At 35.3% G+C, this 24272-nt stretch overlaps 1 protein-coding gene across 5 annotated transcripts in view; it reads left to right on the top strand.

The window, feature by feature from the left end:
• Positions 1–24272, top strand: part of GABRB2 (gamma-aminobutyric acid type A receptor subunit beta2) — a 260076-nt gene that overhangs the window by 135980 nt on the left and 99824 nt on the right. For all 5 annotated transcript variants that reach the window (XM_063811655.1, XM_016954152.4, XM_054684759.1 and 2 more), the window contains exon 6: positions 1573–1655. In XM_063811655.1, the coding sequence (XP_063667725.1) occupies positions 1573–1655 (83 nt within the window). The remainder of the gene's footprint in view (positions 1–1572; positions 1656–24272) is intronic.

Below are 24272 nucleotides of genomic sequence, written 5' to 3'. Positions count from 1 at the left end.
CAACAGGCTATAGCCAGGACTCTGGCTCATCTTGGAAGAGCCATTGAAAATGTTAAGCAGAGGAGTGAAAAGATCTAATTTATGTTTTTAAAAGATCTGACGGTTGTGTGGATAATGTTTAGTGGGGCAGTGAATAGAGTGGCTGGGAGACCAAGCTCCTGCAGTGATTTGGATGTAAGGCTTCGGGGATGTAGACTCAGAGGGGAGGCAGTGGAGATGGTAAGGAATTGGTGCAGCAGAGCCAACAGGACTTGGGGAAAGAAATGAAGCAATTGGGACAAACGTCAGCTCTAGGAGACTTACAGAATTAACAGAGCACAAACCTTAATGAAACAGAAATCAAACAAAAGAGCCAAGAATGACTTACTTCAAGTTAATCACATGTTTCCATTCTGCACCTGAGGAGTGAGACTCCCACACCTGACTCAGGAATTCCATAGGCTCAGTCTACCTGGGTTACGGTTTAGATTTTGTCCAAGACTTTTTAAATAAAAATGTCTAGCTATAGATCGTTTCTCCCAAGCTGGAGCTATATCTTCCTTCTGTGTTCCCAACACATAGTATAGTGCCCCTCACACTACAGTAAGCTAAAGTTGATCAAATTCAACGTTAGTTTCTACTTTTAATTTCCCTCAGCAGATGTAAATTTTTAAAGGGTCTACTATGTGCCAAGTACTCTGTTGGAGTTTTTACTAAAAAATGGAACTCATACCTACATTTGGAATGTTTTAAAACTTGTGTTCTTTCATGATCCTATGATGCCTCATTAATCAGAAAACATACCTTGATAACTCATATATATATATATATATATAAACTCTAAATGTATATATTTTTTGGCTTCTAGAAGGTCAATAGAAAGATTAGTAAAAAATCATGACAAATATAAAGACAAATTGAAGGAACGTATTTATTTATTAGTGATAACATAATAAAGGTACTAAGTGTTCTAAATAAATAACTATGCCATCCCATAGGAGTATACTGTCTAGGGGATCATGAAAACATCAGATTACTCAGGACAGAAATCAGGTATAGATAAAATACCAAAATCAGGTATAGATAAATGGCTGATTGTGTGTTATATTAAAGCACTGCAAAATACTATACTATGTATAGAAAGGTGAAAAATGATGGATCAAAACTAAGATTGATAGATTACATGTTTCTGATCTTGAGGAAAGGAGAAGAAAATAAATGTGAGAGAAATGGGAATATTCTTTGCCCACATTCTCAGTCAGCAGTGATGCTTGTAAAATAGAGTCTTGGCACCACTCCACCTCTCCCCAACACATGCTGGAGGCATGAGAAGTGCCTTTTGAAGAAACCCTCTCAGATTATTTTGATACAAGTAGATAATGGACCATACTTTGGGAAATGCAGATTTAGTCCAGACTCTATCTTCTGAATCGCTGTGAGATTCATAAAGGAATATGGTTATCCAAAGTTGCATCAGTCATTTTCATTAGTACTTAGGGTAAATCACAGTCTCTTCTTTGATACTTAGATTTAAATTTCCAGCTCCAGCCTTAGACCTGCTAACAACACTCATCATTGCTATTTATCTTCTAGAATCACAACCACAGCTGCCTGCATGATGGACCTAAGGAGGTACCCACTGGATGAACAAAACTGCACCTTGGAAATTGAGAGCTGTAAGTCGTTCTGAGAATCCAGCTAGACTGGACTCTGCTTTAAGGTTCTTACGCAGAGGCCTCCAGTCCTGGCTCATGTCCAGACCACAGGCCCTGCAAAGGTTCTGCTAGCCCAACTAAATTTGGTTGAGGGAAGCATTGACAGCATCTTTTCTCAGTTATGCTGCCACCCTCTTAGTCTCATCCCTAACTCTTCGCGAGAGATATTTAGGGAAGAAATAATCTGGCAATAAAAGGAATATGCTAACAGCCTGGAAGGAGACCGAGGGCTATTTCAGGCATTTAAAATATGGAATTGGTGCAAACAGTTACAACAGACTTTGGAAAATAGGTGGAGGTGGCAGAGTGTCACAAGTTGTCCTGTCTTTGCCTCTCATAAACTTTCTATCTTTGTAATTGCAAAATAAATGTGGTCTTTCAGATTAGTTAAAACATTCATAGAGTAAGGTTTTATAGAATGTTTTCTGTTGTTGTTTCAAGGGACTATTTTCAGTCTCTAAAGTATATTTTTTGCTGAAGGCCATCTGATGAGCAAGATTGTGAGTGTGTGTGTGTGTGTGTGTGTGTGAATTCTGTTTACTGTGCTGACTTGTTTTGCAATGTGCTTGCTTTCCTAGGCCATGATTTTAGCTTCCACATTGATGATTCAGTCAGCTGCCCTATTGGGTGGGCTAAAATGGTGATTTTATAACGCATCTCCATTTTGGAGGTCACATATGGGGTGGTTTGAGGTAGAAGAATATTTTGAGTCTCTGTCACTTCTTTGCAATGTTTCCATACTTTATTTCACTAAATCTTTATCCCACTAAATAATTGGAAGCTGACAATTTTATATCCAGAATTCTAAATAATGAGTAACTGGACTGTTGTGAGGGTACTCTTAGCCTTTATGAGGAGTTTTAGCTCTGGCAAGCAGCATGACTAAATCATTGCTGTGAGCAGAAATATGGCATTTGTGACACATTGTGGATATTTTTGCCCAATTTAAAAGATAGCTTCCAGGGTAATTAAATTACATGTATTTTTGAAGAAACTGATTGCATACTTGTATTTCAAATCATCATTATTTTCAAATTATATTTTTGCCTTACAGAACTAGTTAATGAAATTAGTCCATAGGATTTCAATTATTAACTTTATGTAAATATTTTTAAGATAGCATTGCATGTTGCATTTTCTAAACTTACGGCTACAATTTAGAAAGCATAATAATGTTCCACAAAGTTCAAATTCTTTTGTAATTTCACATTGTTGATGTAAGAATATGCTGAAATAAGCACGTTGCTATGTACCACTCATGAATTTCTGTGGTGAAAGTATGTTTTGTTCCAGTTTTGGTATATGTGCTGCCAGAGAGAACATAAGAGCATTTTTTTGTGGGAAAATTATTCTGGGATATCAAATAATCACAGTTGTAGGTAGGTGAAGGACTTTCATGGATATTATTTCATTTGAGCCTTCCACAACCCTCTCAGATAAGTAAACAAGGCCTCTTTATTTTAAAGAATGTATGCCTAATGATGCAGGCAACACCCAAGTGTTTTTCTGTTATTAAATTATAATTTTGACTCAAATATTTAAAAATTAACATGATAATTCTTTAGGCTTTACGTATCTCACTTCAATTCACAATCACCTTGTTAAATAAGGTCGATATTAATATTTCCGTCTTTACAACTATAGGGAATCAAAATCAAGGAGGTAAGGTGATTTGTTCAAGATCATTCAGTCACTTAGTGGTACAGTGGTTCTGTGCTGATTTGGAAGATAGCTGACTTCTTACTTAGAAAAGACACTGATTTTGGAAGGACCAGATTAACAGACCCTTATTCTAAAACCCCTTAGTCTAAAAAGCAAGAAATAGCCTGGCCTTATGGAAAATTGGGGCTTATTCATATTTAGACTGTTAACAAATCATTGCTACAGAGAATTAGATATGGTGTTTTGTTAATAATATACATGATATCCAGGCTTTATTGTTGTAAATAGGTTGTCTACTAACTAAACATATTGAAGTGAATTTAGGATCCCATTCCTTAAACTACTGGTTCTCCAATTGATGCTTCTCATTCTGCCTTATTCATCCATTCCTTTACTTTAATCATACCCTAGGCATTCATTCACTCTCATTCTCTTTCTCCCATCTGTCTTCCTCTCTCATCTTTCCCATCCCAGCTCTCCCCTCATCTCTCTCTTTATCCTTCTCTCTGTCCTTCTCCCTCCTCCTTCCCTCTGTTTTTCCCTCCCTTCTTTCTCTGCTTTCCTCTTTTCCTCCCTCCCTCTGGCAAATGAAAATTAACCTAACTGTGTCATTGCTAAATTATTAATACCTTGTCAGCATATCAACAATCAATACATTGGGTCAGTTCAGGAGAGGATAACATAACCTGACTCTTGGCAGCTTGGAGTCAGGGAACATTAGGATTGAGCTAATTGTTCATTCATTCATTCACTCAGGAATGTATTTGTTCATTAAATTGTTATTGAACACTAATCTTTTACCAGGTATCGTAATAAGCTCTAAAGATCTAATAGTGAATAGCAATATACAATATCCCTGGCCTCCTTTATTGAGGTGAGAGAGATAGATATATAGATTGTGTATCGCAAATCTGACATGCTTTAGACCAGAAATGTTTTGAATTTCAGATTGTTTCAGATTTTAGAATATTTGCAATATATTTGTAAATAGTATATTACCATACTTAGCAGTTGAGCCTCCCTAATCCAAAATCTGAAGTGCTCCAGTGAGCATTTTATTTGAGTGTCATGCCAGCACTCAAATTGATTTGGATTTTGGAGCCTTTCATATTTCAGATTTTTGGATTAAGGATACTCAATGTCTAATTTAAGTCAATACATGCATGAATATAAAATTGCATTGCTAAAATTGCTGCCAAGATGAAGTACTTAGTTCTATAGCATCTTAAAGAAAGGCTGTTTAAAGCAAGCCTTGAAATAAAGTACTGAGGTCTCTAAAAGGTTAATATGGACTACACTGACTTCATAACTTTTCTTAAATATACAGGGATGGGGGGTGTTTCATAGAATTCTTGAGATTTGCAGAATTAAATGGGTCTTGATAATATTTATCACTATGAGGGCCATGAAACTTAACTGCTAAAATTGAAAGGAGATATCCATTCCTAGGCATTTTCCAATTCTATCTCCTAAAGCCCCCTTTTACTTAAATGTTGCCGTTACCTGTGTGGTCAGAGGCAACTCACCATATTTTGTCTACATAGAATGCATTGTGTTTATATCTCTCTCCGAAACTTTTAGTACAGGTTGGGAAAGGGACACTGGAATACTGCCTATTTTTCTAGGGAAATGTCACCCAAAAAGCACCAAACAACAACAAAGTTATGCCCAAGCCTACATAAACAAAGTTCTTTTGAATGTACTTGCTGTTTAGGAATGAGTTCTAGTACAGAAATAGTGAATCTTCCCAGGTGTGCCGATGCTTTGGGAATCTGATGCTGCCAAGTATAATTTAGAACTGTTAGTACAAATCAAAGATTTCTCTCTTTAAAAAAAAATAAGTTTTAATCACATTGTCAGGAGGACATTGAAACTCATTACACTGTGAGGCCACTTAATATGTCCCATCCAGATATAAAAAATAGTGAAAAGGAGGTGGTGAAAGTATTATATATCTTTGAAATAGGAATAGTCAGGGGGATACTCAGCTGTATTCTGTGCCAGCTCAGCTACACAATACCAATGTCAACTACATGGCCTCATTATGCCCCCTCCTCCCTCCCTCAGGAGAAAAGCTGCCTTATCTAGTCTTCACTCTGGTTCCAGGTTTTCCACTTAGGGCGTGTGAACTGCTTGTCTGAAAAGGAAGAAGGAATTCTCTAAACTAAACCCATTGATAAGCTGCTCAGATAACTAAAATTCCAAAGGATCATTTCTTGTTCATTCATTACGTGTTTTGGTCTCATCTTATCTCTGAGTAAGTTGGACTGGCCAGAGTCAGTGTCTCAGAGAAGGAGCTTAGTGTTCTCGTTTTCAACATTGTGGATTTCTCAGTCAATCTCAGCCATAGTGGGATCTACAAAGAACTAGAAGACATAAAACTTTATCAGCAGCTCTTTCACAGGCCTTCACAGGGATACACAAAGTGTTTACTGAGACAGCCAATCAGGCATCTCCTTTTAAGATTTAGAAAAAGAAAAAAGTCCTACACACTGCCCTTTGTGACAGCATCAGAAACCAATTGTTGCTGGCCTCTCAGAGTCACTGATTACCTGAGAGACACTGGCAAAGTCACTCCCTTAGTAGCCCCTCTTTCTTCAGGGGTAAAATGGAAATAATACCTAACACAGGAGATTGTTGTGAAGCTCACATGAAGTCTGTTAGACAAAGAATCTAACACATTGCTTTGGTCCATGGTAGACATCTAATAAATAGCAACTTCAGCAATTAATAATTATTATTACTATAATAATCCCAGTTTTGGTGGTTATATTTTTAAAGTCCCATACTGCCACGGATTGCACTAATTATGAGATTAGTAAATCTAGCCAAGGAGACCCAGAGCCCAACATCACCCTTCTCAACCTTCATAGATTTTATTCTGGCCCTTGCTTTGACATTCCAAGTAAGTCTCATTTTCTGTAGTGCTATCTACTTCCTCATAGAATGTTTTAGCCAGCTGTGCCTACTGCAGTATAAAATGCAAATTAATTTATTTTACTTTGTAGGGAAAATAATTAATAGCTAGCTTCAAAATCCAAAGATGGGTATTTTAAAACATTTTGACATCTGGATTTGGATTAAGTGAAAGAACAGTCCATTTATAAATATAATCCCTTCATGGTTTTATTAACATTTCAATTGGCCAAGGAAGGCAATCAACCCTGGTGGTCATCTAAAGCCTATTTGATTGATATAGCAAAAGGTACTTGTGAGTGTGTGAGAGTGTTTTGGTACAAGCATCTCTTCTTCTTAGCGTATGCACCATGCTTTAGGAAGGCAGAAGATAGAAATGTGCCTGTTGTGTTACTGAATTCCAATTTGTATATTATATAAAGGCAACATGTTGTTGGGTCATTGATGGAATAAGGGCTGTATTTTCTTTATTCAACAATTTTATTCTAAATCATCCTTGTCGAAGAGGTCAGTATAGATTGATATATTGAAGCATTTGAGGTATTACATCCAAATTTACTATAGCAAGGAGCTAATATATTTTGTATTGGGTTATGCTATAGATTCACTAATATTTCAGTAAACATAAATGCAGTATTTTTAATAACTTAAAAAAATGAAAAGTGCATTGTGTTTCTCCACCCCAGGTAAACGTCGATAGCACCTTAGAGTATAACAGTAGTCTCAAAACATCTGTAACAGAGGAAGTAGTGAGCAGGTGGGGCTCTTTGCAAATGTGGTGTAGTATTAAGAGGGTATTGTTTGAATAGAGATAGACTTGTCTATTATGGTTTCCTCAAGCTAGCTAAACAGGTCACTTAGCTTCTTCAAGCTGCAGTTTCTCATTTGTACAATATTGTGACCCTTAAAGGCAATAAGATAATCAAGATAGAGATCTTTGTGCAATGCTTGGTACTGATATTTCCATAAGTAGCAGCTGTTATCATTATAGCATCATCATTATCATTATCAAATTACTGCTGGAATACTGTGCTCAGTTAGAGTTACATTTTAAGAGGGATATTTAGCAATCAGAACAACCAAAATATGAATGATATATAAACCATGGAGTCTGGAAAGCCAGTAGAAGGAACTGGAGTGTTGGACAGAACATTTACCCTGAGGAAGGAACACTGAGGCTAGGAAGGATGGCAGTGGTTGAACAGGATAGCTATTTTCAAATAAATGCAGAATTTCCTCTTAAGGAAAGAGAGTAGACTCTGTGTACCCTAAGGACAAAATTAACTAATGGTAAAAGATGCCAAAAGGCAATTTTTGGCTGAAAGTTAAAAAAAGAAAAGTTCATAGCAGTTACAGCTGGTGAAAAGTCAGATGGGCTGCTGTATTCTGTAAAACCATTTGCTGGGAATAAAGGAATTATTTCACTGAGCAAGTGATGGGATTACATGATCTCTAAGTAGCTGTAGGTTAAGGGTTACTTGGCACAAGCAAAAATATGTAGGACTTGAGTTAAAGGACAACTAGGCAGGCCCTGGTTTATGTGAAGATGCAGATCCCATATGCATATACCTCTGAGAGCAATGCTGTTTAGGAAAAGATGAAAATCACATCCCTGCTAAAATTTAAAGTAGAACAGCGTATGTGTTTTGCTGATGGTCTGTTGTTGTTTAGCTAGCAATCTTTCTTCTCTCAGATTTTCCTCATAGGAATACATCTCACACTTGTGCCTATAAGGAAAAAGGCTAAAACTCTAATATTTTTCTGTCTTTCTGAATAATCTAAACCTTCTTGAATATTTTGGTCTTCTTAAGGCTCAACAGAAGAGAAGGTATGTGTGCATGTGTCTGTTTATGTGTGTGTGTGAAAGGGGGGTGTAAAGTGGAGGTGTCACATAATGAAGCTGATAAATATTTTAGGTGATCTTTGAGTTATTTTAAATTAGAAAAATACTGCTGTAAAACTACAGTGAGGCTTAGTTATAATTATTTATTGAAAAAAAGCAAAGCGCACTGCAAATGCTCCATGGTGTCACTGCATACAAATTTAATTTGCATCACTGTCCTATTTTGATATTTTCTTGAATTGTGTCCAGTGTTGTGGAAGTGAGGAATTTATTTTCCATTCTTGCTGTGTGAAGATACTTTGTTGGAATGTGGTCTTGGTTTAACAGTTGGTCCTTCATGACCATAGACAAGTGCTTGGATGTGCATGTTGAACCTCTGGCATTTCCTGTGGATATTTCTGACCTTGACGTGTATCTGGACTCAAAGACTCTGCTTTTTCAATTTTTCCAATATTAGAAAGTAAACTAGCGACTTGGGTATAAAGGATATGTCTTAATATTGAATATTAAAAATAACACAAGGAAATCCTTTCTATCTAAAGTGTTCTTTCCCCTAGTAAAGAGAAATCATATTTGTTTAATGTCCTCTTTTAATGTCTCTGTTTTCTCCCTCTGAGGTTTGCACTAAATAGATTGTTGGTCTCCTTCATAAATCTGCCATGGATCTGAACTGAAATTTTCAATTCTTATCTTCCAGATTGCTAACATTTATTTTATTCTAAAGAAATTATTATTGGTAAATATTTTGTTTTGGCAGTCACGTTTTCAGTTTCTAAGAACTCTTTCTTATTATGTGGTTACTCATTTTCCATAGTCACTTGTTCTCATGGAATGTCCTTTTGGTTTTAAACATGAAAATTTAAGTTATTTTACACGTTTTCTGCTGTGTTTCTCTTTCTTTTTGTGACGATGTGTGCTGGCTTATCTTGGTCTTTCCTTTTTCATGCTGATGATTTTCTTCAGATGTCTGCTAATCTTGGAATTCATTTCATGTTTGTAAATAAAAGACTAATTTGACCAGATCAAGTCTCTCATATGGGTTTTTAAAACCTATATGCATTTCCTCAGCACTTTTACATGATGGTTTCCATAGCCAACCTCTTTGCTGAAGAGGATGGTACAGGAGGAGATCTGGGCATGTCACCAGTCTCCCTCTTTAAGAGAGTGTGCTAGGACCTTTCACAGATAACCACAACTTTCATCTGAGCCTCCTGCACTTCAGATTATTTCACTCTCACTCCTAGGAGGAAATGGGATTCATTTTTTCCCCTCTATTTATAGAAATGCCCAGAGCTATCTGAAACTCTGTCCTGATTCTCTTCAGTCCAATATCTAAATTAGGAGCTACGCAGCCCCCACTTTGTTAAGGGGCTTTCTTATGTTGTAATCCTGGGTTAAATCACCACAGCCAGTTGTAGGAGAGAAAGAGAACCAGTCTGGCAGATCCATGGGCACACCCTCACGTTGAACTTGCTGACTGAGTTTGGAAATTCTCTAGGGCATACGTTCTCAACCTTGCTGCATATTATAAAATCACTGGGGATTTTTAAAAAATTCAAATGATCGGGCCACACCACAGGCCTCTTAAATTAGCAATTTTAGAAGTTCTTCAGGTGACTATAATGAACAGCCAGCATTGGGAATGAGTGTTCTGGAGCGTGATTCTCACATGTGAATGGGCAGGAGAATCTCCTGGAGGGCTTATTAAAACCCACATTGCTGGGGCCCCATCTCCAGGCTTTCTAACACAGTGGACCTGGGTGAGGTCTGAGAATGTGCATTTCTAACAAATTCCCAGGCCATACAGATACTGCTGGTGCAGGGACCACAGCTTGAAAGTCACTGCTCTGGACTTTAGTGGGAAGATCGGCTCTCTCCTTAGCCCTGCTTCATCCAAATCCTTTTTTAGGTTGATGTTTCTCTTTTTAATTTTTGAATCTATGTAACCTCATTTACATTCTAACTTTTCTACATTTTTCAACATTTTTGGCTGAATGATGGCATTCTTTTCCATTTTGTAATGCTAGTATGGATTTATTACTATTCCTTCCTTTTAGAGTTATTCCTGTGAGACTGGAGTAGGGCGGGAAAGGTAAATATGCTGTCATAAACTGGAACTCACCTTTTTAAATACACATATGAATATTTAACTGCATATGCAATATTTAACCTCATTTAAAAAATTTAAGAGTATTATCACATATATCTTATTTTCTGAAATATTCTTTAGAATATAATTTGCAGTTCCTCCCTAGTATCTACATTTAAATGAACCATAATTTCTGTAACCAGTTGCCTATTTTAGAACATAAATTATTTCTATCATGTTTCTATTTTAAGTGTTATAATTTGTATATGATTGAGGCTGTATCATTAAATACAACCATGATTTTATATGTATGAATGTATATATATTTGTATATAAACAAATTTTTATATAATATATATAACTATGCTATTCTATATGGTATGTAAAATTAAATGTAAATTAATTAAACTTAAGTAAAACTAAAAATTTAATGCCCCATTTACAGGAGGCATATTTTCATGTGCTCAATAGCCACATGTAACAAGTGGCTGCCGTACTGGACAGGAGAGACAAATAGAACATTTCCATCATCTCAGAAAAGTCTGCTGAATACACTAATATATAAGATGAATGCATAGAAGTTGAATTTTCACATCATAGAGAATGTATAATTGAAATACTCAGTTTGCACGTCATAGAGAATATACAGTTGGATATTGTGCCATAGGAAATTTTCTACTTAAACTTCCAGCATGAATGTTTTATAGTATCATTTCTTTAGACTTGGCTTACATTCATGACATTTGATGCAACTTAAATGTTACATGGGCAGCATTTTTCTAATGTAAAATTAATGGGTTAAAGGCAGATATAATTTAATACTTGAGGCATTACAATTATTGTACAAGGTAAGCCTTGAACAGATCTTATAGCAGTGCAGGGTATCTATTTTATAAGGTATCACTATGGCAAATAACTATTTTCTACCCTTAAATACTATCGGTTGTAAGTTTCACTATTACATTAATAAGAATAATGAAATCCTGCCCTGAATGTATTCGTCTCTTGGTAGATATATTCTACGCATTCCTGTTTGTATGATAAAATGTAAAGGGGACCCCAAGTACATTTAGAATTGAAATATAGTTATTTTTGTATTTGCAAATTATTATTTTATTATTTCTAAGTGGAAAAACCAGAAAGAAACATAATACATAACGTTATCAAATTACTATCTCCCACTCTTACAAGTGAAAACCCACCTTCTGGGTTCATTCCCTCAAGACACTGTTAGACTGTTTCTGATATAGTGTGCAAAGTGAAACAGTTAATGAAGGGCATGTGTATACCATAATAACTGCTGGCCCAGAGGGCAGAGTGTGGGTAGACTACCTGTATCATCCAGGCAGTGGTCAAGACTTTCCCGTGAATCAGTAGACACCTTTTGGAACCTAGAATTTTAGATACAGAGAGATTGAGGGGAAGTCTTTTAGCAGTAGACACCACCCCCTATTACATTTTTACCCTGTAACATTGAAAAAAATCAATATAAATTCTATGTAAAACCTGGGTAAGTTGAATCCACTGGCTTCCAATCCCTCACGTGTAACAAGCTGACTTGTAACTAAATGAGCCCAGAGCCTGAGAACAACTTACCCCTTTAACCAGGTGGTAAGCACAGCTGTCAAGCTTAGGAATATGTTGGCACAAGGCTCAGCTTTCAACTCAAAGAACAGCCAGGAGCAGTTACAAGGATACTGATTCCCATTACGGGTTCTCAAAAGTGAAGCATTTTCTTAACGCCTAAATGATTTCCTATGTCTCTCAGGACACTGAGAGTTTGATAAGGCTCTACTCAAAAACCGACATTGTGTCTATTTACCTTTCTGAAGAAGATGGACAGCTTCTTTTAAGTTTCTAATGCTAATTTTCCCCCTGCCTTCAAATTGCCCATTAGATCTAAAAAAGGCAGTTTAGGTCTTCACAACATATTATAAATCTCTCTGTGGGCAAATTTTGTAGCGGGAGGGTGGTGGGAATGCAAACGTGTTTACTTAGTTTACGTTTAGGCTCAGGAAAGGTGCCAGCAATGCCGTCATCCTGCAAAAACTCCCTTCTTGGCTGGGCTTCATTTCATACTTGATCCTAATTAGGTGAAAATGCCACATTTGCAGATTTCTTATCATTTTTAGTGAATGCTGGAGAGCACTTTGTGAAACCTGATGTGAACATCATAAGCCAGAGGCGTAAATACACCCACACACCTTCCCTGAAGCATTTCCAGAAACCTCCTGTTGTTTTTGTTTGATAGTTGCAGCCCATTGAACTGCAACACAGACTGACTTTTCTCAGATTCTAGACTTGGCTTCCTGTGTTATTGCTTGAAGATGTTTTTCTTTCCATAGATTTTCAATAATGCGTGCTAGTTTTTGCAAATCGAGTACCTCTTTCTTCATGATAGCCTCCAGAATCTACCATCTACCCCTGCTCACACCTCCACTGCCGCCAGCTCCATGAAAATTACATTATCGCCATCACCATCAGTAGTAACTACCCTGTATTTAATGTTTACTTTGTGCCAGATCTTGTGCTGTGTACTTACAAACAAGATCTCACCCAACCCTCTTATGGTAATATATGGCAGCTACATATATTATTTCCTCTTTACAGATGAGGACATGGGGTCTTGGAGAAGTTGTATAACTTACTTAAGGCCACCCATGTTAGCAAGTGAATGTATTGATTAAGGTTTAGTTGAAGAAAATTGAATCCAATAAAACTAGCTTCAACAGAAGGGGATTATATGGGTTAAGGAATTATTGACTAGATTGAAGAAAGAGAGGTGAGGCTGTGCTTTTAGAGATGACTCCCAAAATTACAGCCCAGTCATGTATTGCCAAGGCAGCCACTAGTCCTGCTGGTATATTGGGAGCACCTGCTGAATAAAGTAGTCACTGCTCTAGCTGCTAGATGGAAACCACAGTGCTTCTCATGTAGTCTGTATTAGCACAACGGATGTTCTGTGCCATACTTCTCTCTCCATTCAACCCAGTCCTGAATTCAAGTCCCCCGTAAGTACATCTGACTGGCAGAGTCTGGATCACATTTAGAACCACAGAAAAAAGTGAGCCTGGAAAGTGTAGTTTGTGGTAAGTCAGGACCCAGTATCAAGCAGAGTGGCTAAGCTGGGATTTAAATTGAGGTCATTCTGATTTTAGAACCCACGTCTTCAATCAGTGTACATATTGTTTCCTTGTTTATTTATCTAACATATGATTAACACATTCCTCTTTGCATGATAACTTCATCAAATGCTACCTACTGAAGTGTATGCTTTCAGTGGACATTTCTTTGCTTGGCCCATACCCAAACACTATATTTGTAGAATTCCTTACTTTATGAGACAGAACCCACCTCCATAAAAGAAGTTTAAAAAGTCAGAGAATCATCTTCTCAGTCACCCTTATAACTAGAAGGCAGGTGCAAAACCAAGGCACTGCTAATCACTTAACTTTGAGTTGGAAATTGGTGGCAAAAAATAAAACAGTGAAGAGATCGATACCATCGTGGCCAACGTAGTGAAACCCAGTCTCTACTAAAAATACAAAAATTAGCTGGACATGGTGGCACGCGCCTGTAGTCCCAGCAACTCAGGAGGCTGAGGCAGGAGAATTGCTTGAACCTGGGTGGCAGAGGTTGCAGTGAGCTGAGATCGCGCCACTAAACTTCAGCCTGGCAACAGAGCGAGACTCTGTCTCAAAACAAAACAAAACAAAACAAAAACAACAACAAAAAAACCAGACAAACAAACAAAAAAACAGTGTCTATGGAAAAGTCCAGCCTAAGGATGGCCGCTGTGGCAGTGGATGGCAAGCAGTGTTTAGTGTGTTTAGTGGCACATGCTGATGGTATCTGCGGTGGAAATTGATGCTCAGTGGAGGCAGCACTGGTAACTTCACAGGACCATTTCTGCCCTGTACATTTGGGCATTGTTGCTGACTGCATAGTTTCCACAGTGGGTCCTCTGCCTTCTATGATCTGTTCATTATCAGTTTAATTTAGCCAAAGTCAGTTTTGTTGTTTGCAGCTAAGTGCTTTGACTACTATGCTTATTGAAGGAAGGATTATGTCCTGTGTTATCTTTTATCTTGTCTACTGCTTTGTGTATGACAGCCAGTCAGGAAATTTATCAATTTAACGAATTTCACTAAAGTTTACTCCAGATATAGGTCCTCTCAAGAGAAAATACAAAATAGTGAAATTAGGAATCCCCTAATATATATGACCCTCTGCTGGAATGTATAACCCTGGCCGCAAATCATTTGATAAGTGATTGCTGGCTACTTAAACAAATATATTAGGTACTTTGTGTAAATTATCCTATGGTCACATTTATTTATCTGTCTCTATCTATCTATCTATCTATCATCTATCTATCTATCTATCTATCTATCATCTATCTACCTCTGTCTATCAATTATTGAACACTTACTGTGTACTAAATGCCTTATGTTCATTTTCTCATTGTGGTGTATCTACCCTATGAGAATAAAATGAGGCACAAAGAGATTAAGTAAGGGTCACACAGCTAATAAGATGTGAAGTCAGGATTCAGTCCCAGACAGTCTATCCTCAGGTGTCACGCTCTCAATCAGCATAACAACAAGCTACAACTACATTTAAAATATACTGAGAAAAAATGATGCTTAAGTCATACGAGCACTGTCAGAACTGGGCGTTAAGGTGTTAAACTGTTTTAATATAGGAAGTGATTCTTCTGTCCCTTTCAGTCCTTGTTATTAAGAGAAGTGTTTATACATTGTCAGCATAATATCCATAAATCGGTCAAGAATATTCTAAATTACTGCTCCTCACTTTGTTTCTTAAATTTGTTTCTGATAAACAGGACTTTTTTAAAAAGATGTATTTTTAATTAAGACACAAAGCCACTCTCATTGTTATATAAATTGATTTCACATGCCACTTTTTGCGACCTTTAGAAATAAATATTTATTATGGTTATTTATTGAGGAATTTTGCTTATACTTAAAACACTTACATAAAGTACTATTGAGTATAAATTTAATTAAATGTACTGCCAAATGGTAAAGGTTGGTGGACAGAAATGGGAAACATCTATTACAGATGAGCCGGCCTTGAGTTGTAACATTGTGGCTGCTTTGAATTATAATTGTATCAAAATCACTTTAATAATGTGAGCAGAAGACAGAAAGAATTATAGATTTCTTACAGATGTAGAAAAGTTACTTGACTGTGTCTTTCTAATTCCACTGTTTTCTTATTAGTGCTTTAAGTGAAGGTCATGCTAACAGGATAAAATTTTTTGATTGTGAAGATACATTGATAAAATGTACCTTAAGGTTTAACAAAAAGGCTCTTTTAAGTTTTGAAGAAATATCTTCAATGCAAGATGAGCAATAGCTACTATTCAGAATGTCATTTTGCGCTACACATTCTAGGTAAGCTCTTTACATTTATCATCTCATTTAATCTTCATGGCAGCCCCTTGGACAGGTATAATGTCATTCCTATTTTACAGATAAGGAGACTGGGGCTTAAAGAATTTAAAAGTTACATTTGGAAGTGTTGAGATTGGAATTAATTTACTCCTGAAAGTCTAATTACAATCTGGTAATGTGTTAAGCTATTTTTTATAACTTTATTAAGGTATAATTGACAAATAAAATTGAGTATATTTACTGTGTACAATGTGATATTTTGATATATAAATACATTATGAAATGACTACCACAAACACAGAGTTTGATAATTCAACTATGCTGGTGATACTCTCTCATTTATTTAATAAAAACAGTACAGGCTCAAAAAACAGGCATCCTGTAGCTGATAATCAATTTAACATATACTTACTTATACTTTACTAGGCTTGGAAAACCGTGGAAAGAATTCAGAGAAAGTATGTAAAAAGACTCTTTCAAGAGCCACAGAAGGGATTCATTATTAACAAAAGTGGGTTTGTTATTCTCGTTTTAACAACCTCTCTCTTCTGGGAAACCAGAGATGAGGAGAATGCTGTATCCATTTTTCCAGAAAGAAAAAGACAAATGATCTGCCCAATTCTCCATTGCCAAATAGGAGTTGAATGACAGTCCTGAAGCCAGGAGAAATCTTCAGTCCCTCTAATCACAGTACTCTAACATAGTAAAGGCTAAGCAGGCTGTGATCTAACTCCTCCCTGGGAGGAATGGATGGGGTTTACTTGGGCTCAGTGTGGCTTTCCACTTCCTGATGGAGCTGTTATTTTTCTAGGCCTTGTTTCTGGTATTTTAAGCTTTTTGGTTAACCATTGTGTGCAGCTATAAGAGCCCAAAATATCGGAACAATTTCTGAAGCACAATATGCCACATAGAAGACAATCATCTAAAATTTCCACTCAAAGAAAGTAAGTTTTTCTCTTTTTTCTTTGGCTATGGAATGCAGGAAGAGAAGATCAGAAAATAGAAACTTCTCCTTGACATTATTTCCTGGACCTTCCACTTAAAATCTTAATCACAAATTCTCCGAAGATCAAGTACTTATTATATTCTTGCAAATCACATTGAGTTGGAGAGAATTACCTTTTGATGACAGCAAGGTAGAAGGTATAAGGACTGGAGTGGGCAGTCTTGGCTCTTCAGCCCAATCATTCTCTAAGATCCAGAGAGGGAAGTCATTGTACCAGAAAAAAATTTTCTTGAATAGCCTCAAGGATTTTTTTACTCACTCTTCTCTTTGCCTACAGTATATTTTCTTCCCTTTTTTGCTTAGCTAACTCCTACACACCTTCAAATCTAAAATCAGATTTCATTTCTTAGCAAAGCCTTTCTTAATTTCCCTCTCTCAAAGTACCTGTAACATTTCTTCACAGGAGTTTGCACAATTGCGATACTTATATGTGTTATTTCATAATAAATGTCTGCCTTTTTTTCCTGACTGTCAGCTCCATTAGGTGAGTACAATGATTATTTTCTTAATCATTATGCCCAAAGTGCTGAGGGCGAAGCATTGTAAATCTCAGAACTATTTGTTGAATAATGAATGGATAGATGAATAGTTGGATGAATAAGGAATAGCCAGTCCCAATCATGTTTGTTAATCATTTACCATCTTCAAGGAGCTCCTTTCTTTTTTGCCTTCAAACTCAGGTCATCACTAGCTCTTCAAACTTTTGAAAGATAGAAGGGGAAAAATGGGACTATTGTGTTTTGTAAGGCTAGAAACTCGCAGAATATAAAGTATATCCATCCCTTCATAAAGAAATTGGGCTCCAGCTATCAGCTGGCATCCTTCCCAACCTTACCAAAGATGAAGGATAAGTAGCCCCTTCAGTGGATGATCATATCCTTTCTTCTTCATTATGCTAATATGATGGGTTATGTTATTTAATTTTTAATGATAAACCTATCTCAACCTTGCATTCCTAGGATAAATCTTATGCAGCCATTATAGATTGTCATTTTACATGATGTTAGATGTGATATTCTATTATTTTGTTGAAGATTTTTGCATCATGAAGGATATTGGATTGTAACTCCTATTTATTTTTCTTTTGGAAATGCCTTTTTAGGACTGATATTAGAGTTATGTTGGCCTCAAAATATGAGTGGGGAGAGTGATCCATCTTCCTTCTCTATTTTCTGAAAATTTGTAAACTTGGCATTTTCTTCGTTTTTGAATGTTTGATAGATTTCCAACTAAAGTCATCTGGGCCTGAAGTTTTCTTTTGAGTAAGTTCTTGACAAATTCAATATCTTTAACAGATATGGGACTTAAAAAAGATCAGACTTTCTGTTTCTTCGTATGTCATATTTAGTTTAGTACATTTTAGTTCTCAATAATTTTTTTCCATTTATTCTAAGATGTTGAAATTTGGCATAAAGTTATTCACAGTATTCACCTATTATCCTTTTAATGTCTATAGTGTCTGTGGCAATAATCCCTTTTCTTTCTTAATATGGTGATTTGTATTCTCTATCATTGATCAGTTTTGCTGGATATTTATCAATTTTGTTAGTATTTTCAAAGAATCATCTTCTGACTCTGTTAGTTTTCTCTATTTTCTAGTTTTTATTTCATTGATTACTGCTCTTTATTATTTCTTCCTGCACTTCCTTTGTATTTATTTTGCTTATTATTTTCTAGATTTTTTTAAGATGATACTTTGAGCCACCGATTTGAAATCTTGCTTGAATTCTACTATAAGGGCTTAAAACAACACGTTTCCCTCTTATATACTCTGCTTTATTCACTTTCCCAAAATCTTAATGTATTTTCATGCTGTTTTAAAAATATTTTCCAATCAGTTTAGTAATTTCATTTTTGTCTTATAATTTATTTGGAATTGTATTGTTTTACTTCCAGTTAGTTGGCATTTTCCTATATATAGTAATCTTAACAATTTTTAACTCAATACTTTTGTAGTTTGTTTTATAGTTTTTATCCTTTTAAAATTTATGGAGAATTGTCCATCTTGGGTAAATATATCATGCATTAAAAATGTGTATTGTGCAGTTGAAGGTTATTAATACTGTTCTAAATGTGACAATTAGATCAAAATGGTTAATGTGGTTGTTCATACTTTCTATGTTTATATTAGCTTATTTTCTAGCTCTATCAAATGCTGAGAGAAGTATAAAAATTCCTACTATGTTTTTGTAATTTATATTTCCTTTGATTCTGCAAATGTTTGCTTTATTTATCTTGAGACCATTATTTGTTCCATAGACACTGAGAATTATTAGGTCTTCCTGATGAATTTTCTCATTTATCATAATGAAATGTCCTTTTTTATCTCTAGTAATATTCTTAGTCTCAAAGTGCATTTTATAGGATATTAAAATGACCTTTCTGACATTATCCATACTTTTTGCACAATAAATATTTTTCTCTTTGTTTATTTTTATTTTATCTGTATCTTTATATTTAAAGTGGTTCTTTCAGGACTCACGTAGTAGAGTCTGGCTTTTTGTATGCTTTGACGGTTCCTCCTGCTTTTTAGTTGGATGAGAATGTTAAGACCATAGTTGGCAAACTATGAGTCATAAGCCAAATCCAGCCCGTGGCCTTTTCGTACTGCCCACATGCTAAAAATGGGTGTGTGGCTTTTTTTTTTTTTTTTTTTTTTTACATTTTTAAAGAGTTATAAAAGGGAGAATATAAAGAAATCTTATACCTTAGCAGTTCCTTTTGGCCCCATTACCCTTTCCTTCACTGTATACACTATTAATGCAACTTGATTGTTATACTTATTTCTGGGAAATCAGGTATCCTGTGATTTCAAATGGAGCTTTCAGTCAAATTTTCAACCAGATACCTTTCATGTTTTTATTTTTTTATTTTTTAAAAAAATCTGTGTAAGAAATTTAATCTTGTTTATTTGGTCCTTCTGGCAGTCATTTCTGCATCCCAGTTAAAAGAATTTTCTCCCAGAAGTGTACTGTTAACACATTTTATAACTATATTACATACATTTTATCTGAATTGTTAATAAAAAGTTTGAATAATATACAAGAATAATGCACTCTGTCACATAAATGTCAACCCATTAATAATTTTTTTATGAATTTACTCAACTAGCTGTAGATTTACTTAACCCTCTAATTTAGCTTTCATTTCACCTACTAATCAAAATGATTATCTATAGATATTCAAAAACAGCTGTTTCTGTAAATGAAGCATGAACTATGAATAGCTAACATCTCTTAAACACTTTCTATGTGCCAGTCAGTGTTTTGATTTGCTTATATGAAGTAGTTAATTTAATCCTGTAAAGTACTATCAGTAATGACATTTCCAGATTTGGAAAGTGAAACATAGAGAAGTTAAACAACATGCCCAAGGTTACACAGAGTGGTGGAGTCCGAATTTGGTCCCAGGCTGTTTGCTCCCAAAGCCTGAGCTGTTAAAAACCTCTCTTGCACCATTTTGTTACTGAAGGAGCATTGATTTGGGGTCATGATACCTGAGTCTGAGCCATTGACAAGTACCAGATTTCAATTAAGTTTTTCAAAGAATGGAGACGTTATACCAAAAAGTTACTAGGTATTCTTTATCTCAAAATATTATTATTCTTGTTTTCTTAGCTATTTGATCATTTCCATATGAAGAAGAGGCAAGGATAATCATAAATACTATCACACAGTACTTCTGTCAAGGTCCTAGATAAACATTTTGTGCCTAACAGAAATGAGCTTTGAGCACAGCTCTGTCTTCCCTTAGAATTAGATTTTAGCAGCGTTGGTTCCATGGGCATGAGGCCTGGAACACAGAGGCCATGATGAGAAGGGGCCTGGAACACAGGGGCCATGATGAGAAGGGCCTCACATTAATACTCTGCTGTCATGGTACTGAAATTCCTAATAATGTATGAGCAAGGGACCCCACATTTTAATTTTGCACACACAAAATCTGTCACCAATCCTGCTGTCAATTTTTCTGCTGTAGTCTTGAGGTGCTGCACAGACAGCAGAAGGCTTAGCATAGGTTACAGGGCTAGGAAATGCTCCCTGGTGTGGGAACATAATAGCAGTCAGTCCCTTCTTAGAGTCAGTCCCTTCTTAGATCAGTGAATGCTGAGTCTCCTGGTTGGGTGGTCTGTTTTCATTTCTTGCCTTTTACATTCTAGAAAAGCAAAATTTTCCATTACATCTTGTTGGTATCTGCAACCAACTTCTGTGGGTCAGTACCTATTATCGTTTTAATTGGAGAAATAATGAAACATGTTTACTTACATTTTGCATATAGAAAGAAAGATAAAGACATTTCTTAATTTGTTGTCCCCATTTTCTCTCTGGGCATGATTCCTAATGCTAATATTACATGATCTTTTTTTGGCGATGATGTTATGTTTTCTAATCCATATGAGAATTCAGAATTTGTATTTCAAATAGAACAAAGCCTTATTCCACTGTGAAATATTTCACATCCAACTCTCCCCTGCTCCCACCACCCAGGAGAATATCTCAGTGATTAAATAAGTTAAAAGCTAAAGTTGCTTTGCAAAGAGCATAGCCTACTAACCCTTCTTTGATATCACAGATTGTTTAAAAACCTGTCTCGTTAAATTGACCCACAGTTCTCACATAAAAAAAAGAGGGGGACATAGTTTGCCATTTTAAAACATATGCTCCTGCTTAACAAAGCTAGTTGAAGCAAACCTGTCAAATGCCAAAGTGTAGAGTATTAAAATTTCAACAAAATGTCAGGAGAAATGGGAAAACTGGGGAATTTAAGAAAATCTGTCATAAAGATTGCATTGCATGTTTCTTTCTGCCTAAGTTTGGGTGACATATGGAGGTTTAAAAATATAACCTAATGATGTGTCTTTATGGGAAAAAGTTTATATAACCTAATTGCCACAAAACTGTCATTGCTGGTTAATTTATTAGAGTAATAAAAGATGTTGTGTTCTTAGAACTTAACTGGAATGAGTTCTGTCCAACAACACTGACAGTCCCTGAACCGTAAATTTTCTATTTTTGCCACTTATTTGAAACCTAAGAAGATGCATATGGTTAAGTGTAGATATAATATGTTTAACCGTTTTACTTGGCTTACTGGTTTAGAAGCAAGAACATAGGCGAGTTTGAGATGGTGCTGAAAGCCTTACGTTGTGGGATGAGACTAGATGCAAAGATTTGGGAGAAAGGACATGGAGGCTAGTAACAAAGGCCAGAGGACTTATAAGAAGTGTTAGCTCTCAGATTTCACCTATTTTTTAAAATTTTTTAAAATTTTGAAATAACTTGAGGTTTACAGAAAGGTTGCAAATATAGTACAGAGATTCCTTCATGCTCTTCACCCAACTTCGCCTAATGTTAATATTTTACATGACCATGGGGCAGTCATCAAAACTAGGAAATTAACATTGATAAAATCTTATTAATTAGACTAGTCTTTATTCAGATATCAACAGGTTTTCCACTAATGGAATCCAGTCTTTTTCTGTTCATGAATCCAACCTAGGGTGTTGCATTTAGTTATCATGCCTAGTTAGTATCCTCTGGCATGTGAATTTCTCAGTCTTTCTGAGAAATTTTTGCTCTTTGGAAGAGCCAGTACTCTTCCAAAGTGAAAGGTCATGAAATGGAAAGTATTCTTTAGAATGTCATTCAATTTCATTCTGTCTGGTATTTTCTCATCATTAGACTGGTTTGCCCAAATATTTAATTTACTTATTTAAGAAAGTACACAAAATTCAGCAGAGATGACTTGAGTGCAAGGGAGTAGCAGGGCTACACTGAGATATTTACATTTGGCCACGTAAAGGTCAACATGATTAAACTGGCCTAATTATCTATTAGTTTACATATGGGTTGTAAGTTTGTCATATGCAAATTGATTTCACACTTTCTTGAAAGAAAACTAACACCAAGTAATATATGTTGCCTAATTATACATTGCCTACTGTTATTGTCAAACAGCCCTATGAAATAGGTATCACTGTTTTTATTAATACTATCATTATTATTATCTTTATTTTATAATTTAGGAAATTTAAACTCATGAAAAATTTAGGTAAGTTCCCAGTTGCACAGCTCATAATTTCTGACTCCAAAAGCCATCCTGTTTACTCATTAAGAAATAAAACTTCAGGTTTGATGTAATTTGTTCCTCCTCTGAGAGAAACCCATGTAAAATATTACCTTTGAGATGCATCCTAGAGGTTTTTGAGTTATTCAAGATACTGATATTATATTGGTGAAAACTTTTTAGAAAAAAGATTTCCTCAGCACTGCTAAACACATACTCCCAAACAATTCCTTAATCCCTCATTTTCTTCTCTTTTTCTCATTTCTCTTTCTCTCTATTTCTGTCTCTCTTTACACACACACACACACACACACTCCACGAACATACACAAGAGCCCACAGGCCACATACACATTTTATATGTTTTTATATATCTATCAATCTATCTGCAGGTTTAATGAATATGAGATATATTAAGGATCATACTTTTAAAACAAACCTCCTTAATTGTTGAAATTGCTTATGCTTCAGTACCGAGATGATATTAGTCAAAGTCCAGTGTTTTTTACTGTTAACATGAGTCAGTAGAAGAAATAATTTGGGGAATATGTATTAGAAGCTTAATTATCTAGTTTTCATGGGGTAAACAAGCTAAGATCAAATCAGGTACACCTACTAAACTGAACCATCTGGATGATTACAAACTGTTAAAACTATAGCTTCTAATGGTTTAAGCCTCAACTTGGATGCATCAAATTCTAGAATTGTTCCCACTCTCTGTTGCTATAAGAAAGTTCACTGAATTGAAAACTACACATTGTCTAGTTTAACAATCCAATTTTATAGGTAAGTAATCAATATTTTCAAGGTCACTGATCTGGTTAATGACAGAATCAGGGCTAGAACATATGGGTTATAAGTCTCTTCTTACTTGATAGTCTGTGATTCTGGAAAATAAATGAGTTAGGTATTGGTTAAATAAAGCTTTCTAATTATATTTATTTTTAACATTTCATTATAAAAAAGAATTATTCAAGGCTTATGGCACATTATATGGATATTGTATGTGATTTTATTCCATTTTTACCAAAAATAAAGCCTAACTATTGTACTCTGAAATAGAGTAATTAAGCAACATGTTGCTGTTGAAGACAAATTAGAATATGAGGAAGGCTAAAGATTTGGTGATGTAGTAAACATTATACTACTTATTGGTAGTAAAAAGCTAAAAAAAGACACAAAGCCCTAAAGCATCTAATTTTATGGAAGATGTGTATGGTATAAGAATTATTAAGTGCATTAAGAATTATTATTTCTTATATCATTATTCTTAAATGATTAATTCTTAAATTATTCTTTAATTATAAAAGGCATTAAGAATTATTAGATTATTAATGCTAATACATATTATCCATCTTCTAGGTTAAAATTAGTCAAGAATGTGTGTATCTTTATAAGACAACACTTGTTCCAGCAATATGTGATGTGCATAATAAAAAGCTAGCATCAAAAACAATTTATACCTCTCAGTTTGAAAAATTTCGATAGGCTATAAGTAATAAATTTGTGGAAGAATACATCTTTAAATGGCTATTTTTAATATACTAACAGACTAATTTTTAAAGCCTTCTTCTATT

Source organism: Pan troglodytes, chromosome 4 (assembly GCF_028858775.2).
Source record: "Pan troglodytes isolate AG18354 chromosome 4, NHGRI_mPanTro3-v2.0_pri, whole genome shotgun sequence".
Taxonomy (NCBI): domain Eukaryota; kingdom Metazoa; phylum Chordata; class Mammalia; order Primates; family Hominidae; genus Pan; species Pan troglodytes.
This window is presented reverse-complemented; position numbering and strand designations above follow the sequence as displayed.